This window comes from Thunnus maccoyii, chromosome 17 (genome assembly GCF_910596095.1).
Source record: "Thunnus maccoyii chromosome 17, fThuMac1.1, whole genome shotgun sequence".
In the NCBI taxonomy this organism is placed as follows: Eukaryota; Metazoa; Chordata; class Actinopteri; order Scombriformes; family Scombridae; genus Thunnus; species Thunnus maccoyii.
Genome location: NC_056549.1, coordinates 1577517 through 1595574, shown reverse-complemented (window position 1 = coordinate 1595574; position 18058 = coordinate 1577517). Strand labels below are relative to the sequence as shown.

The following is an 18058-nucleotide window of genomic DNA, read 5'->3' as shown; positions in this document are numbered from 1 at the left end:
TGAGGGGAAATGATGGTGAACGTCACTGTGAATCACATAGATGAAGGTTGCTGCTTTCACCCAGAGATGATTTATTTATGACTACTTGTCAATGAATGACAAAGTTTTTCAGCATGGTCTCAAAATATTGATTTGAATTTACACCAAAATTATTAACTGTGTCTGTATTAATTGGTCCCTGATCAAAACCTCTTTCAAATACATGTAGAAAACCTAAATGAGAGCAGTAGATTAATGTGCCCCCTGATTTAATTATCACACCACATTTCTGTCTGTTTTCCAGAGAAAGATCTGGGCTTCCTAACGTGGCTCTGAACACCTGTCAATTATTACACATCTCATCTTGTCTTTCTACAACTTTTTCTAACGGGTACAACGTGACGTTAACGCCAGCCAGATATGTATTGTGCAACATGATTTCTCATCAGTCCCGCCGTCCTCACACAGAAAAACTCCAAGGTCCAACCTCAGTTAGCGATCTGTCCAGAGTCAGGCCTTTTTGACCAGGTCACCAGGTAAGAGAGAGTGATAGGTTATTAATTTACTTTTGAATGTTAATTACATTACTCCGTCTGTGGAAGAATTTCTTGTTTTACCCACAAAAAACATGTTTTACTACAATTGTGTTCTACAGAATATTGATGTAGCTTTTAGCTTTTTCTTTTCATGTACAGAGGAAAAGGTTTTATTTCTCCTTTTTCTTTTTCTTCTTCTCTTCTTTCATAGTTTTATTTCTATACCAGCCGGCTTTTACTCTACCTCGGTAGTTTCATGGCAGAGGATTTTCCACTTTAAAAATTCTGGCTAATGATTGTTTTGGGAAAATTTAGCTCATGGTTCAGGCAGCTCTGATGTCTTCTTCTGTCTCATAGAGCCAGGTTCAAGAAAAAATATTTATTCTAAATAAACAGAACAATGAGCCATTTTCCTCTCAGCAGCAGCATATTGATGGAATAATAAGTTGTGGTTAATAAGGTGTGTTGAAGGCAACTCATCTGTTTAATGCGTTTCCTTATATCTTTTTTTTTGTTTGTTTAATCACAGATCAGTAATTGAACATCAGCACAAAAGATGGGAGACTGGGGGTTCTTGTCAACCTTGCTGGATAAGGTCCAGTCCCACTCTACAGTCATTCGTCTCCACGCCACTGTAGTCTACCTGGGCCACGCCATGCACATCATCCACAAAGAGAACAAACTGAGGGAGAAGCTGTCGAGCCCCGGCGGGACCCGGCTGTACAAACAGCCCAAATACACAAACGAAAAGGGACAGGTGGAGATCAAGGGGGACTTGCTGGGGAGCTACCTGACCCAGCTCGTGGTCAAGATCATCATTGAGGCTGCCTTCATAGTGGGCCAGTACTACCTGTACGGCTTCGTCATGGTCCCCATGTTCCCCTGCTCTCGGTCGCCCTGCCCCTTCACCGTGGAGTGCTACATGTCCCGGCCCACGGAGAAGACCATCTTTATTATATTCATGCTGGTGGTGGCCTGCGTCTCTCTGTTTCTCAACGTCATTGAGATGTTCTACCTGATTTGTAGGAGGGTCAGATGCGGGTCCAGACCTAACTCTCACAAGATTACTTCACCTGAGAACCCTGCCAGCCTGTCAGCTCCCAGATGGCCCACTACAGACGACCCGTTCAAGCAGAACAAGATGAATCTGGAGCAAGAGAGGAGCCAGAGTACCGGGGGAGGCCTGGACGGGGCCAAAGAGGAGAAACGGCTACTGAGTGATCATTAATAATCGTTATAATTTATTAAATGCTCCCTCGTGGTTTCTGAGGTTCATCTCAGACACTGAACATGTTTTACAATCAGTGGACACATGATGTCAGAATATCAAGGAAAAGTTTTGTCATTGTGTAATAATGTGATATTCTAGCTAAGCCATATTGTTGTAATTTTACACTTATTTTGTATTTTTAAATGGAAATCTAATAATGGAAAGTGTGCAATACGTTTGTTGTATTTATGTTAATATGTACTCACTTGTAAATCTGTAACAATGAACAGTAACTGAATTTGTCTTTTAACTTATTACCGTGTTCATTATGTAGGACTTGAAATAATTTGCCTCCTTAATTATAATAATGATGATGATGATGATGAAGAGTCTGTCTCTGCTCTGTTTTTTATTCTGTTTTGTTTTCAGATTGATAGAAATTACAACCAGTTCAATAATAATTTGCATTAGTTCATGTAAAGCTCAAGACATTAAATAATTAAATATAAATACAGAACTAGAGCTGCAACTATTAATTGATTAGTTGGCAGCTAATCGATTGACAACTATTTTGATAACTGATTAATTGTTTTGAGTCATTTTTTAAGATAAAAATTCTGATTCCTGCTTCTTAAATGTGAATATTTTCTGGTTTCTTTAGTCCTGTATGAAAGTAAACTGAATATCTTTGAGGAAGTCAGCTTGGACTTAAGGAAACAATGAATTGATTAATTGAGAAAATAATCAACAGATTAATCGATAATGAAATATTCGGTAGTAACATATTAAGGGGAACAAATGAAATAAACATTCACAAAAACGTCTGGAGCTGCTCATATTATCAAGAGATCCTGCTCGACATATTTCAGTTCAGTACAAAACTCCTCCAACAAAAGCATCTTTGTGCAGCTTATAATATTATATTTGTTCACATAATCTGAACAAAAAAAAGTTTTTGTTGACACAGTCGAGACAAAAAATGAGGGTGTCGTTCCAGGGTTATGGAACTAGATTGCATTAGACTGTACAGGTGTTCCTGTTATTGCACCTGTGACTCTCAGCTTATTCCCCCAAAATACAACACGAATCATAAACATAACTGACAATATAACAGAAAAAGGACTAGTTCAGAGTATTTTTTCCACTCAGTTTTTAGGTTTGTTTGTTATATGTAAATTTCACGAGTATAAAAATTGAGTTTAAGGCTCTTCCAATCATTAACCCGCTCAATCTCATCAGCCCCAAAATCATTTCCAGATGTCATGGCAACATAAGAGCTCACACTGTTGTCATCTAAAGTTCATCTGAGACGGGTTTGGTTTGGACTCTCTGTCATTCTCACCAGTGTGTTTGTCTGACAGGAGGCTGTTTAGATTCAAAGGTAAGTGTTACTTTATAACAATATATACATATATATATATATATATATGAGTGTGTATGTGTGTGTGTATATATATATATATATATAAACAAAATGTAATATATTCAAAATTAAATTTCATGGCATTATTTTTGGAATAAGATACACACATAATATTGTTATATCAACCATTAAGGTAATGTATATAAAGATTGATATTATCATTATGTGTATATATTCTTATTATGGTCGATTATTCATAACATAACATGAGATAAATCTTCCTTGTGTAACAGGTTTTATAGTTCTGTCTTTAAATTCTGAACTTTCTATAGATTAGCAGTTTTTACAACATGTCATGTGTCTCCTAAAGAAAACACACTTTCTGCTGCGATAACGATGTTTTACTAATTATCAGTTATCATCAGTTACAGCAGCTATTTATCTCACATAGAATAGGATGATATAACCTATGCTTTTGTGATATATGTAGGTAATTAAAGGAGAATATTATTATTATATCATTACTAATTTATATAATAAAAAAATATTATTACATTTCACTGTGATTGTAGGTGATGAATAAACTTGGTTGACTGATTGATTGAATAATATTACTGGTTAATTAGAAAAAGGTAATTACGTAAATATATACTAAAATTGGTTTTAAAAATTAATTACATTTTCAAAACATTATACTTACATATAATAAATATGCAAACATACTGTCCATTATTACAGTTGAACTTCATCAAGACGTCACAAAGAACAGCAAATAAATTTACAAACTACTTTAAATACAACTTGATATTTTATTGGTTTTGCCTCCATTGAACTCTGGTTGTATGAATAGTTGGATGTATGATACAGCTGGATGTAGTTATATGAATAATATTGTTTTAAGGGGAGGGTCTGTATGTATTAGTAATAGAAAAATGATTCTATTTTCTCAATAAAGACGCGTCTCTTTATCTCCGTTCGTCTGGACTCTTAAGTAAACCTTCAGTATCATGACTCTCTCTGGAAACGTCAGACAGATTATTTACATTTACTGAAATCATGCAGTTTGTTTTGTCCAAATTATTAATCAATATACTTTTCCATTTGCTTTTCCTCATCAGATCAGACAATGGGTGACTGGGATTTCCTGTCTAAACTGCTGGATAAGGTCCAGTCCCAGTCCACCGTCATCGGGAATGTCTGGCTCAGTGTGCTGTTTATCTTCAGGATCACGATCCTTATAACCGGAGCAGAGAAGGTCTGCTTCTATATTTCCATCTTATACATAACTGGTGCATCACTACATTAGCTCTGTGAGCTCAAGACCTTTAGATGATATGACGCCATCTGGTGGACATAATGTAGGTCTACAGCTGCTGGGTAACAGTCGCTGTGGAAACCAGAGAGTGCTCTGATGGTACAAATCATCAGGTTTTTAATTTATAACAAGACTTTTTATATTATATTTAAACATTATTAAAGATCTTTAGGGTTAGGGTTAGGGTTAGGGTTAGGGTAGGGTTAGGGTTAGGGTTAGGGTAGGGTTAGGGTAGGGTTAGGGTTAGGGTTAGGGTTAAGGGTTAGGGTTAGGGTAGGGTTTAGGGTTAGGGTTAGGGGTTAGGATTAGGGTTAGGGTAGGGTTAGGGTTAGGGGTTAGGAGTAGGGTTAGGGGTTAGGGTTAGGGTAGGGTTTAGGGTTAGGGTAGGGTTAGGGTTAGAGTTAGGGGTTAGGGGTTAGGGTGGGGTTAGGGTAGGGTTAGGGTTAGGGTTTAGGGTTAGGTTAGGGGTTAGGGTTAGGGTTTGGGTTAGTGTTAAGATTAGGGTTAGGGGTTAGGGTTAGGGTTAGGGTTAGGTTAGGGGTTAGGGTTGGGTTAGGGTAGGGTTAGGGTTTAGAGTTAGGGTTAGGTTAGGGGTTAGGGTGGGGTTAGGGTTAGGTTAGGGGTTAGGGTTAGGGTTAGAGTTAGGGGTTAGGGTTAGGGGTTAGGGTTAGGGTGGGGTTAGGGTTAGGTTAGGGGTTAGGGTAGGGTTAGGGTTAGGGTTAGGGTGGGGTTAGGGGTTAGGGTTAGGGTGGGGTTAGGGTTTAGGGTTAGGTTAGGGGTTAGGGTAGGGTTAGGGTTAAAGTTAGGGGTTAGGGTTAGGGTTACTGCTCTCAAATGTAAAAAATGGGTCAAATTTGTCTCTGAACAATATGTAAGGGTTAAAAAAGTCATTTCTAAATGTTACTGAATGTTTGTTCAGTAGCCTGGTTGTGTAATATTTATCCATCAGTTGCACAATTTTCCAGTAGACCTCCATAATGACACCAGTAGGTGGATGTTTGTGCTGGATCTTAATTTCTCATGTGAACATTACAGGTGTGGGATGATGAACAGTCCAAAATGATCTGCAACACCATACAGCCTGGCTGCGAGAACGTCTGCTATGACCACGCCTTCCCGATCTCACACATTCGATTCTGGGTTCTCCAGATTATCTTCGTCTCAACGCCGACACTGATCTACCTCGGTCATGTCGCCCATGTCGTCCATAAAGAGAAAAAGCATAAAGAGTACAAAGTTCCCAAGTACTCTGACGAAAAAGGCCACGTGAAGATTAAAGGCAGACTGCTGGGATACTACATGACTGCCATCTTTTTTAGTATCATTTTGGAGGTGGCGTTCATCGTGGGGCAGTATTATCTATACGGGTTCATCATGGATCCGAAAATCGTTTGCTCCAAAGCTCCCTGTCCCTTCACTGTAGAGTGTTACATGTCTCGACCCACCGAGAAGACCATCTTCATCATCTTCATGCTTGTAGTGTCATGCGTCTCTCTTCTGCTCAACGTCATGGAGATCTTCTACCTGATATGGTCTCGCTTATCCAGGAGAAAGTCTAAGGCAGCAGCTGCTATTGCTCTAAACGGTGACAGTCTGATGAAAAATGAGAATTCAGCCGACTAAATCGACTAATCGTTGCAGCTCTACTTTAAATCACTGATTCAGAAACAGTAAAACATCAATTCTGTCAACATCTAATCAAATTAGATTAGAAATATACACAAAATAATCAGATAAAATATGGAATAATGTCACCAGAATGTATTTACTGTAAATAATTGCTGATCCAATTATACCATAAATCTCATTTACATGTTTGTCACACAGCTGTGCAGCTCAGAGAGATGTATTATGCATCTTTTTACGTTGTACAATTTTATTTTTGCTCGTGTTTTTGTGATTATTTTACTTTTTTCTTCAATACATCCTGCTCTGTTATTTGTATTGTAATATTACTGTGCTGTTAATAAAGTTACAATAAAAAACAGCTGGGAGCAGAGATGAACGTGGGGGAAATAATGAGATCTTTAATTTATATATCAGGAGGAATTATTACGGTTACGTACAGATTTATACAGATAGACAGCAGCAGTAATCCCATTCATCCCTGAGTTTAATGCTGAGTGTGGGACGAGATTTACCGATGATGTATCTGTTTTTACATGTGAAATGATGATTATTACATCAGGTCAGAGAGAACCGTAACTACATCAGATTCATGTGCAGCATTAAAGAGTTTAAAATACGGTAACTCCAGGTGTAGAGAGCACCTTTGTGTCCCTGCTCATGATGGAATTGATGGGAATGAGAAGGAAAAAGGGCTTTGAAGAGTCGGAGTAGTCACATTAATATAGTTATTAGTAAGTTAGATGTTATTAAGGGACTAATCAAAGAGAGGCAGCAGAATGGATGAAACAAAGAAATTAAAGGAAGATATCTTTTTTAAAAAATAAACCGTTAATTTAGGATGCACTATGAGGATGCAAGTTATAAAAAGATGAAGGGATGATCATACTGGTCTGAACAGTTGTCTCTATGTGACTGGAAATAATGATGGAAAGTGTGAAGAAACAGTGAATGTTTTATTATATTGCCAGAAGTTTGTTTCATAGAGAGAAGTTTTAAAGAATAGAGTAAGAAAAACTGAAGAGAAAAATATCTATAAAGTTATATCCTAAAAAAAATCATCGAGTGACAAGTGTTGGAAACTCCTTCTAGAATATTTAGGATCAACAAGATTAATAAATAGAATCCGATAAACATTAGTATTAATTATGTATCTATTTTATTTTCATTCGGTTGCTTTTTGTTTATTTAATTATGAGCATTTTGTTTTTTGTTTTGTTGATTGTCTTTGTTTGGTAGAAATATTAGAGGATAAATCTTTAGTGCACACTTCAGATCAGTTGGTGGCGGTAAAGCACCAATAAAACCAAAGAAGAAGAAGAAGAGCTGGGCGAGCTGTTTGCCAACTGCCAATAAACAACAAAAGAAGAAGAAAAGCTGGGTGCAGCTGAAGATGGCGGCCGCGACCGTCGCGGGGCTCGACGCCCACAGGATGGAGGAGAAGAAGCTCGAGTACTTCTCCTCCATCAACTCAATGGCCAAGAAGATCATGCAGGAGAGGGAGAAAATCAAAAGCAAGCACGGCTCGGCCTGGGACAAGATGACGCCGCAGGAGCAGGACACCGCCATCGACAGCTGGATGATGGACCCGCACATCCGAGCCCGGTACGCAGCGCACAGACTGGAGCGACAAGAGGTGGTTTGTTACCCCAAACTGCTCATCCAGACCGGGCAGAAGATGGTCCATTTCGGGGAAGAGGTACCGAGACCGTTTTTGAATTCATATTAGTATATTTGTTAACGTACGTAGAGGCGGGAGCAGCCACGTAGCCGTTGAAATATGTTGGTTTACGTCACAGTGTTTTTCTGAAACCCGTCCCGGTGTTTCGGTGTAACGAGCGACCGTGTTAACTGGTGACTTCATGGCTGAAAGTCACCAGTTAACACGGTCACTCGTTAAATCATAACACCGCGTTCAAAACAACGGTGGAGATTTAAATTGTCTGGATTTATTGCTGATCATATTTATCATCACTTTACATGATTAAATGGATTGTTTATATTCACTGAGTGTGACGTCAATCTCTGCTGGTAGATCAATTCAACTATTTGCTTTACTGTTTTAACCAAATTTAAATGCTCATAATACTTAGATTCTTAAGCAAAAAGCCAAACTTCTCAGAGCTTATATCAAACAATACATTTCTTCAGTTTACGAAAGTACAAACAAAAACATCTGCTAAAACCTTAAACACTTTAAAGGAGCACTATGTGCACCAAACAAACAGGGCAGTGTCTCACCAGACACCAACATTATCATAGAATTATCCCTCACTGAATATATCATAAAGCTTATTGTTTACAGTGATTCTGAGCTTTGGTGTCATCAAGATATCATAATGTTACGGAGATATTAGCGGTAGATTAGCAACGAGAACAAAGATCAGTTCATCAGGTCAACAGCATCTGAGCAGCTTTACAAACAGGCGTTATCTGGATAAACTGACCACATTCTTGCTGTAATCATTCCTCCTGTCCATACTGACCATTAGAAGATCCCTTCATAATGACCTTACAATGGAAGTGATGGAGGACAAACATGTATTTAAAAGTGTATCTGAAGCTAATATGAAGCTTCAGCGTTCAAATGAGTCAAATCAAGTAGATATCTTTCAACGTTACAGTCTTTTTAGTGCCAAAGTTCCTCTTTTTGTTACTATACTTCCACCTGCAGCTCAACAGGGAAACACTGTCCGAGGAAACACAAAGAGGGAATTTGATGCTAAAAAGACTGTAAATGTGTCAGATATCCACTTGATGTGACTAACTCAGACTGCTGAAGCTGAATAGAAGCTTCACACAGACTTTTAAATGACTGTGTGGACACACTGTGGATTTTGGCCTGCAATACTTCCATTGAAAGCACATTTGAAGGATCTTTGAATATCCAGTATGAACAGGAGGAATGATTACAGACACCTGACTGCTGCTTTAACACACAATTGGAATAATAGTGAACGTGACCTTTAAATAAAGTTGTGATATTGTGAGATGTGACTGTAACTGTGTGTGTTTGTGTTCAGGATATAACTTGGCAAGATGAGCATTCTGCTCCGTTCTCCTGGGAAACCAAGGTAAGAACAATGATCCAGTTACACCAGTGACACCAGTGACTCAAATCAGGCAAATGTTGCTGCAGCTGTTATGATTATGGATTAATCTGATGATTACTCTCACATGTGTTTTAGTCTTTAAAATGTTAAAAAAAATGGTAGAAATGTTCATCAGTATTTCCCAGAGAACAATGTGAGGTCCTCAAAGTGCTTCTCTTATCTGACCAACAGTCTAAAACAGCTGCAACTAACAATCATTTTTCCCAAAGTCCAAGACGACGTCATCAAACGTCTTGTTTTGTCCACAACAAAGATCTTCAGTTTACTGTCACAGAGACTAAAGAAACCAGCAAATATTCACATTTAAGAAGCTGAAATCAGAGAATTTTGACTTTTTCTTCTTCAAAATGACTCAAAACAATTAATCAATAATCAAAATAGAAAATCAGCAAATCTCACGTTTGAGAATCAGAACGTTTTTGACGTTTTTCCTGATAATTAACAATCAAAGTGATTTATTTTCTGACAATCCTCTAGTCAATTAATCAACTAATCATTATTGTAATTACAAATTAACTTTCCTAAAACATCTGTAATTAATTAATTGATGTAAATTGAAGGCCTGAAGTTGACTTGTGTTGACGTCTTCAGAGTCAGCTGGACTTCAGTCTGACGTCAGGATCTGTGGATCAGGGTCTGCTGGCGTCTCAGTCGGACTCAAAGACCGCGAAGGTTCCTCATCCCGGCCAGCTGGGCAAGAACACACCAGGACCCAAGGTATGATGGATCCCCTGGATCTACTGTGGATCTACTGTGGATCCTGTTTTATACACTTATTATATTGATGCATAGTTGTATTGGACCATGTGATCGATCACAGCTGATCAATCAGGTCTTGATACAGTTCAGTTGTCAGGATCAACCTGATCACTTCCTGCAGTGTTCTGTGTGTTTCTACACACATGAATTAAGTTTAGTAATAAATAAATTAAAGTATAAATGGAGTTTTATGTGTGACGATTACAATATTTGAACCAACAGCAGCCTGTTAAATCTTACTCTGTTAATAACCTTTAACTTAAGTCACATCGTAAAGCAGGCTTTCTTAATTATGATTCATTTATCATGAAAAAACATGCAAGTTCATGTTTTGTGAACTCAGCTACTCAGTGTAAATGAAGAGTTGTTGTGTCGTTTTTATTGTGAAGGTGTCTGTCAGCGAGGGCCGCAGGCCGGAGGAGGAGTCGTCTTTCTGGAAGATCAGCGCCGAGAGATCCAGACTGGAGGGAGAACAAGCCGACTTCCAGTCTCTGACCCCGAGCCAGATCAAATCCCTGGAGAAAGGAGAGAAGTCGCTGCCCTCCTACCTGCGACAGGTGAGCGCTGAGTTTCATGTGTATCGATCACAAATTAATTCAGCGAGTTCCCTCCCGAACACTCGTCACTCGTCATCGAGCTGCGAATCCTGAAATAGAATCTTAAGTGAAGCTTCAACAGAGTCAGAGGAGCAACGATGATGTTTCATCTGTTTCTGAATATTCTGCTTTAGTTCTTTCCTGTCTGTCGTCACCGTGCAGCTCAAACAAACAGCTTAAATTAGCTTCTGAACATCTTTAATATTTGTTCTTTTTGTAACTTTTAACTTGGAGAACTATAAATATATTTATGTGCAATAAAAATCTAATATTAACTGTCTCAATGACACTGATGATGCTCATATTTTGTCTCTAGGAGACGTCTGTGACCCCGAAGGAGCCCGAGCCAGCAGACCCCCCCCCTCCGGCTCCCAGCAGGTCCACCAAGCAGCGAGCACCCAAACCTCCGGCCCCGCAGCCCCCGGTCCCGGTCCCGGTCCCGGTGGCTGTCAGCGCGACGCCGGCGTCCATCTCCATCTCGCCGAGCCCGGCCCCGCCCGTCAGCGTGTCCTCGTCGGTGGCGGGCTGGGAGCGATCTCAGAGCACGCTGCCGTCGGCCGGCAACGCCCACGACGAGATGTTCTCCTCCGGCATGATGTCCAAGTCCCCCAACGTCTCGGCCGGCGTGGAGAAGGAGAAAGAGGAAGAGGCTTCGCCCAACAGCCCCACCTTCTCCCAGGTGAGCCGTGAAACAGATACAGAACATTCTTTACGTGTTACAACAGTCAGTGATTTATATTCCATATGTCTTCATCAGGACACCAGATCATAACACGTAAGAGTTCAGGCCCGGTTCACGCCTGGACCAGCTGCTCTCACTACTGCTGCTGCTGCTGCTGTGTAGTTTAACTAGGATCAGATCTGGAGCTGTTTCTGTTGTTGTTGTTGTTGTTGTTGTTGTTGTGAACAGCAGCAGTCGTTCATTTGCTTCACAATTAAAAGCATCGGCTCGTTTGCCAGTTGGAAGCTTTTAATGTGAAGCAGCAGAAGCAGGAAGTTTCCAGTTTGCTAATAACACACCTGGTGAAGCTGTAGAGAGGTTTCATTGATCGAGAGGCTTTAATCAATGAGGTGAAATTACAACCATGAATCCTTCTTCCTGTTTGAGTCCAGTCAACAACAGACTCTGCTGCTAACGGTGGAAGCTAATGATGTGGAGAAGTAATTTATGAATGTAAATACACTGAATGCTGCTGCAGATAATATGCAAAGCTTTAATAGTAATAAAATGGTTTAGAAGTCATATTTATAACTTAATGTAAAAGTCAAGTCAGACATATTTGTTTAGTTCAGTATGAAACATGATTTCTGTACATGCTAACGTTAGCGGTTAGCAGTTAGCTCGCTACGAAGACAAAAGCTCATGATGTAAAATAAATGAGAGGAAAGATGCAGTTCAGAGATTTAGTTTACTGGGATAGAAGAGCTGCAGGTGACAGGAAGTTAATACTGATTAATGCTGCAACTATTGATTAATGTGTAGATTATTTTATAGATCAATGGATTTATTGTTTGGTCCATAAAACATCAGAAAATGGTAAAATCCCAAAATGTTTTGTTTTGTGCCGACCGAGCTAAATATATTCAGTTTATTATGACTGAAGAGTAAATAAACCAGCTGAATGACATCAAATGACTCAAAATGATTATTAATAATCAAAACAGTTGCTAATTAATCTTCTGCTGCAGTTCTAATGAAGACTGTAAAAATAAATATAACTGATAGTGATGTAATAAATATATAATAATATATATAGTAAAATAATAAATCTGTCGTAGCAAGTTAAAGTAAATCCAAATATCAATTATTCACATTGTTCAGAAAATGAGGCAGCAGTGAACTGAATAAGATCTGAACTCTGACCGTGTTTAACCCTCCTCCTCCTCCTCTTCCTCCTCCTCCTCCTCCTCCTCTTCCTCCTCCTCCTCCTCTTCCTCCCCCCAGTTCAACACAAGCAGCAGCATCCTGAAGACTGGATTCGACTTCTTAGACAACTGGTAACCACAGCGGAGACCAGTCACCGCTCTGAATGAATCATCATCATCATCACTCTGAAGAAGGACCACACTGCCATGACGACAGTATTCCACGTCTAGATTTAAGAAACACCAACCTTTGAAATGAAACCACATTAATGTCTTTGTAATTATCTTCAGTGGCTTGTTAAGGCATCATCACCCCCACATCCCCCCCCTCTGCCCCCCCCCTCCTCTAGATGAGTGATTAGGGTTGAATCTTTAGTTTCTTGCCAACCAGCTGCTGCATGTGTGTGTCGTCCCTCACTGTGCATTCACACTGACCCGTCTATGATCCCAACAGTCACAAACATCACAAACATCAGTTTAAATGCAACCAGATTGATATTCTAACATGTTTGCTAGTTAGAACAAAGTTATTATTGTTGCAACTAAACTGTAAAACTGTAAAGTTGCTTTTTTCTTCTTGTTGTCAGTTAACAAACAGCTTCAGCATCAGGATTAAACCCCGAAAACCAAAGTGGATCAGAAACCAGATCAGTGACGTCGTTGATTAAAAGACACATGGAGGTGATGAATGTAAACGGGGTCCACGCTGCTAGTTTAGTAGTTCTCTCTCTCTCTCATGACGGTACAGTGTTTTGTTAACGTGGTTAATGAGCCACAATAACGTAGAATTTGGGAAAAAAATAAATAAATAATAATAATGAACTTGAGAGCAAAGCAGCAACAGCAGCTGCTTTCCAAGTTTCATCTCTTTATGTTGCAAAGTTTCAAATGAAAATTGGGAAACAATGGGAACGTTTTAAATGACCGTTACAGACTGTTCACCCGTCTGTGGATTCACAAAAACGTATTATAACTGGCAGGAGAATAAAGTAGAGACCAGTTCAGACGGGCTTCATATATTCTCAACCAGTCTCGTTACTGGTCCAGTTAAGTGTGTTTGCACAGTAACGGTGAGACTGCAGACACTCATGTACAATAAGCTTCATCTGTGCAAATCACTCAAACCTTTATCCATTATTTTTACTCTTTCATGTGCTTTTTATTTATATTCCTATAAACTTCTAGATTGAAAGTAGTGCTACAGTTCCTACTGGTCCTACTGGTCCTACTGGTTTTGTTGCTCAGATGGGAGAAAGTCATGGAATTACAGGTAAACTGCACAACGTTCATTGAATGAGCTGCTGGTTTCCAGCGCGGCTGAAGTAGGAAAACAGACTCTTGTGTTCTGTGGTGATGCAAACGCTCCAACTTGAGTCATGGAAAAGTCTCAGTCTGTGTGTGTCTGGGTTGCCGTGGGAACCTGTTACAGATGTCCTGTATGGCTTCAGCTCCCCCCGCCGACACTTCCTCACCATCACTCACTCAACTCTCCTCCCCAAACGTCACTTCTGACCTGAAACTAGTGCTGAGCAGAGCTAGTGTGCGTTTCTAACGGACGTTGTGTTTTTAGGCTTGTAGTGATTTCTACCACTTGTGTCATAGATGAAAAATCCAGTTTACATGACTAGAGTACTATTTTACTGAATTTTATATTTATCCGCTGATTGTATCTTATGCTATACATGTATATTGCACTCATGCATTTTGAGAGTCACGGATCAGAAGGAAGTAAATAAATGAAAGTCAAACCTGCTTCTTTGTCTTTGTGTGAAAGTGTTTTTTGGACTCGGAGCCCATTCCTCTGTAATGGCAAGTACTGTTTTCCATTCCTTTTATAGTTCTCCATCACACCCACAAATTTTTATTTTTCCAAACTTTAAAGAGACCAGCCTCTGCATGAAGAGTTCACCACAAGAGTTGTCATGGTTACAAACATCAGTCACTGGTGAGGTTGATTTTTATCATAGAAGAACAATGATTGAAGTAACTCAACGTTTTTTTTCTCTCTGGGTTGTTGAAACAGTCGTGTTGAAAAGTGTTTTCCTGCTTGTTTGCATTCTTGTTGATCTCAATCAAATCCTCCAGCTGTTACTTCTAGTGGATCCAAGATGTCATGGAGGGAAGAAGGAGGAGGAAGAGGAGGAGGAGGGACGTCCGCAGTTCTGAGGAAACTTCATGCTGTTCATCTTAAAACTAAACAACATGTTCAGGATCATCAGACCTCAGTCGGTTGCAACACAGTCTGCAGTTTAGTTAAGAAGCAAAATATATAATGTGAAGAGTAACATACAGCTGATGTTTAAGCAGCGTTTCATCTTCTAAAGACTTTAAACTTCACATCTTTCGGCCTCATGGTGGCGCCAGAGGAGACGTCAGCAGGGTTCATCCTCTGGGAAACATGAGTTCATGTACAAAAGTCAAGATGCTTCAGTCTGGATCAATACTGACAAAAACAGCAGACACTAAATTTAACCCTTTCATGCATGAATGATTAAATCACAGAGTAAAAAAAATGTTTTTATTGTTTATTTTTACTCTTAAACAAGTGAAAAAAATGTTGAAATGTGTCCAGTGTAGTGGACATCATGCATCAACGGAGTAAAACGTGATTTATGGAAATCAATATAGGTAAAATATATATATATATGTTTATATATATATTATATTACTAAGAGCAGATGGTATGAAAACACATAGGAACATTAAATAACAACAACAATAGAGAAGATATTTGAAAAACTAGACCGAGGCCCAACAGACAGAATGTTTGTTCCACTGGAGCGGACGGATGTATCTTCAGTCAAGAAAAATATGATTAAAAACTTGATAAAAGTATTTCAAACATCTTATTTAGTTGAAAAATATACTTTTTACCTGTTTTTTTTTCTCTGAGAATAAAAGTATTTAACAGATATTCCTGAGCTACGTGCTGCGTTTCCTCCACGTTACGCCGTTTTAAATTTATGATTCAATATCACAAAGAGACAAACAGAGAGAAAATAATATTCAGATGAAACTGTAGACGACACTTTGGAGGTTCAACACCTGGTAGTTGGGACATGATGATACAACTTAAATGGTTCAAAATGGCTTCCAAATATCTGACGCCATGCATGAAAGGGTTAAAAAACGAGGCAAGTACAATAATGGAGAGTTAAATATATATATAATTATATATATATTTTCATGACTGTAACCACGTCCACCATCATCATCATCTTGATAACTGATCTACAGAACAGCAGTGGAGTCATAATAAAGGATTCTGGGTCCAATCAAGAGTAAAAAGGTGAGTTAATCGTCATGAATTGATTCTAATAAAATGTTTTGATTTAATTGTCACACACATACATGTCCAACAATTATCTTAACATCAAGTTCAGCAGCTTTTCTACCCCAGACGTCTAATCCTGCAGTAAATGCTTCCTGCATGAAGGAACGTTCATATCTTGTCAAAACTTCAGTTGCTGTTGAACTTGTGTTTCTACTCTGAGTCTGTCGGAGGAGATAAAGTATTATGAACACATGTCTCTTTATAACCAAATACAGCTAAACTGGCAACTTAAGAGTTTAATTTTTGGAACTGAAAGGAGATATTTTCCTATCAGAACAGAATATCTACAAGCAGCTTAAAAGTAAACATGTCATCTATCAGCGTTGGTCTTGACTTTGTGTTTGTGTTGATCGTAGCTGAACTGAGGCCTCTCTGTCCGTCCTGCAGCAGCAGCAGCAGCTCTCTGCACCTCTGCTCTCAATGGCTGCTTTGTGTTTTTGCTCTCTCTCTGCTATTTATTGCAACAAATGTTTTGGTGAGTGAAAATCATTGCGCAGTATTGAATTTACGACGGAAACAGAGACAGGACTGTTATTGTCTAACAGTACGTTACCTTATGTCTAATTACAGTATGAGAGGCAGCCTGTGCTCCTCAGACATGACGCTGTTCAAACTGAAATATCTCCACATGAGACTGGTCTGTTGTGTCCCAGACTGACGGTTTTACTGGTTTAGAAGCATCGTACATCTGGATAGAAGTGGAAATGTGTAATATACAGTGTTTAAATGTTGAATGACTGCACAGTTGAAGACTCATGTTACCTTCATGTGTTGGACTCTTGTGATTATTGTGATGTTTTGATTATTTTCTCAATGAACTGCTTTATAAAATGTTTGTATTGTCCAATCAGCTGTCCAGAATCCTAAAATATTCATTTTAAAGCTATAATGTAATTATTCTACATTAAAATGTCTAAAAACAACTAGACCTATGTTATATATGTTGTTGAGTTGTGTACTTACATTATCCCAAATGTTTCCAACAATGTTCAAACTCAGAGAAATCTGTAATTTAATCAAAGTAACGGACCGTTTCATTTGGTCGCCTGTCGATGACGTCATACCTCCTCTACCAAAGAGTAAACACGCACCAGATGCATACGGCGGCGCTGTGTTTGTCCGCTACAATGGCGTCTACCAAAGAGTAACTTACACACATACAAGATAATACATCGGCGTTGTGGTTGTTCCACACAAACTGTTATAAATGGACTTTTATTCAGTTTTAAGTCACATTTTCATGATAAATTTAGGTGGTTTTTAACTATATCTTTTAGCAGGAAGAAGGATTTTAGTCATTGGACGTCTGGATCTTAAGTTATCAGAGAAATAAACTGGACAAACGTTAGCAGCAGCTCGGCTAACAGCCCCTCCAGGAAGTCCGGTGGTCACCAAACATCGTCGGAGAAATATTGATTTTTCAGGTGAAACAGCTTTAATTAGTATGTTAACGATTTTAATCTGCGTGTACATTTGTTTTTGTAAAGGAGGAGACCTCTGCGGATAATTCGGCTCCCGGGAGAAACCGACCAAACGTCTGGATCTAAAGTTATAAGAGAAATAAACCGAACAAGTGTTAGCAGCAGCTCGGCTAACAGCCCGTACCGGACGTCCGGTCATTAATATCACATAAAAAAAGCAACAAATTGTCACATTTCTGTTTCTGTTAAATGATCAAATCATATCAAAGTTGAATCATGTTCGCTGTTATTTTCTGGCACAGAGAGAAAACAACAAGGTCAAAACAAGGATAGAACCGTTTTTCTGGGGTCACTGTGTCTTTTTCCAGACGTCTTCTGTTTGAATCCAAACTGAAGTCTGGAAAAAAGTCTTTGGACTTTTTGGAATCCAGTTTGTAGTTGAACAGCTGTGTCCAAGAAGCAGCCGTCCTGCCCACTAAAACACAAGCCAGACGCTCTCAGTCCCAGTCTCCAGATCCCAGAGCCCTGCCTCGGTCGCTTCCCCTGGAAACTCTCTGCTGGATTCTTGTGGCATTTTAACTGGCATGCCTCCTGTTACAGCCACACACACACACACATGTCTCATACACACACACACACACACACACACATGCATGCACAGGCTTTTACATAAGGTCTGTCTCGCTTCTTTTTATGTCATCATTTCCTCTGAGCAGATTCACGACCACACAAGTCTCACAGCGCTGATTCATTTCATTGTACCAGAGAAACTTGGCAAGCAGGTCTTATATTTGGCAAAATTAATTAAAGGGCTGCGGGTGTGTGTGCGTGTGTGTGTGTGCGTGTGTGTGTGTGTGTGTGTGTGTGTGTGCGTGTGTGTGTGTGTATGAGAGACTTAATGACTACAGCATGTGTACAGGTATGTAGTTTGGTTTTATTT

The 18058-nt window shown here is 39.2% G+C and overlaps 3 protein-coding genes across 4 annotated transcripts; all 3 read left to right on the top strand.

Moving 5' to 3' along the window:
• The first annotated feature begins 468 nt into the window (after positions 1-468).
• LOC121881941 (gap junction Cx32.2 protein-like) lies at positions 469-1778 on the top strand. Its single transcript, XM_042389798.1, has one exon. It carries the CDS (start codon positions 1072-1074, stop codon positions 1741-1743), a length of 672 nt encoding a protein of 223 aa, XP_042245732.1. The 5' UTR covers positions 469-1071; the 3' UTR covers positions 1744-1778.
• A 2436-nt stretch (positions 1779-4214) lies between these two features.
• Positions 4215-7131, top strand: LOC121881937 (gap junction Cx32.2 protein-like). 2 transcript variants are annotated; one of them, XM_042389793.1, is made up of 3 exons: positions 4215-4343; positions 5439-5956; positions 6592-7131. In XM_042389793.1, exons 1-3 carry the CDS (start codon positions 4215-4217, stop codon positions 6728-6730), a joined length of 786 nt encoding a protein of 261 aa, XP_042245727.1. In that variant the 3' UTR covers positions 6731-7131. The 2 variants fall into 2 exon arrangements, with proteins under 2 accessions (XP_042245727.1, XP_042245726.1); XM_042389792.1 differs by having other exon boundaries at positions 5439-5966; positions 6599-7131.
• Positions 7132-7379: 248 nt separating this feature from the next.
• c17h1orf198 (chromosome 17 C1orf198 homolog) lies at positions 7380-14115 on the top strand. The gene is made up of 6 exons (XM_042389751.1): positions 7380-7728; positions 9053-9103; positions 9734-9859; positions 10291-10458; positions 10814-11176; positions 12443-14115. The coding sequence occupies exons 1-6, from the start codon at positions 7423-7425 to the stop codon at positions 12497-12499; spliced, it is 1071 nt and encodes a 356-aa protein (XP_042245685.1). The 5' UTR covers positions 7380-7422; the 3' UTR covers positions 12500-14115.
• The last annotated feature ends 3943 nt before the right edge of the window (positions 14116-18058 follow it).

Bases quoted from the DNA above. Each gene is read 5' to 3' on its own strand.
- LOC121881941 (XM_042389798.1), top strand. From the start codon at position 1,072: ATGGGAGACTGGGGGTTCTTGTCAACCTTGCTGGATAAGGTCCAGTCC.
- LOC121881937 (XM_042389792.1), top strand. From the start codon at position 4,215: ATGGGTGACTGGGATTTCCTGTCTAAACTGCTGGATAAGGTCCAGTCC. The intron at 4,344-5,438 runs GTCTGCTTCTAT...TGAACATTACAG, and splicing joins TTATAACCGGAGCAGAGAAG to GTGTGGGATGATGAACAGTC. The intron at 5,967-6,598 runs GCAGCTGCTATT...ATCAGGTCAGAG, and splicing joins CCAGGAGAAAGTCTAAGGCA to AGAACCGTAACTACATCAGA.
- c17h1orf198 (XM_042389751.1), top strand. From the start codon at position 7,423: ATGGCGGCCGCGACCGTCGCGGGGCTCGACGCCCACAGGATGGAGGAG. The intron at 10,459-10,813 runs GTGAGCGCTGAG...TTTTGTCTCTAG, and splicing joins TGCCCTCCTACCTGCGACAG to GAGACGTCTGTGACCCCGAA. The intron at 11,177-12,442 runs GTGAGCCGTGAA...TCCTCCCCCCAG, and splicing joins ACAGCCCCACCTTCTCCCAG to TTCAACACAAGCAGCAGCAT.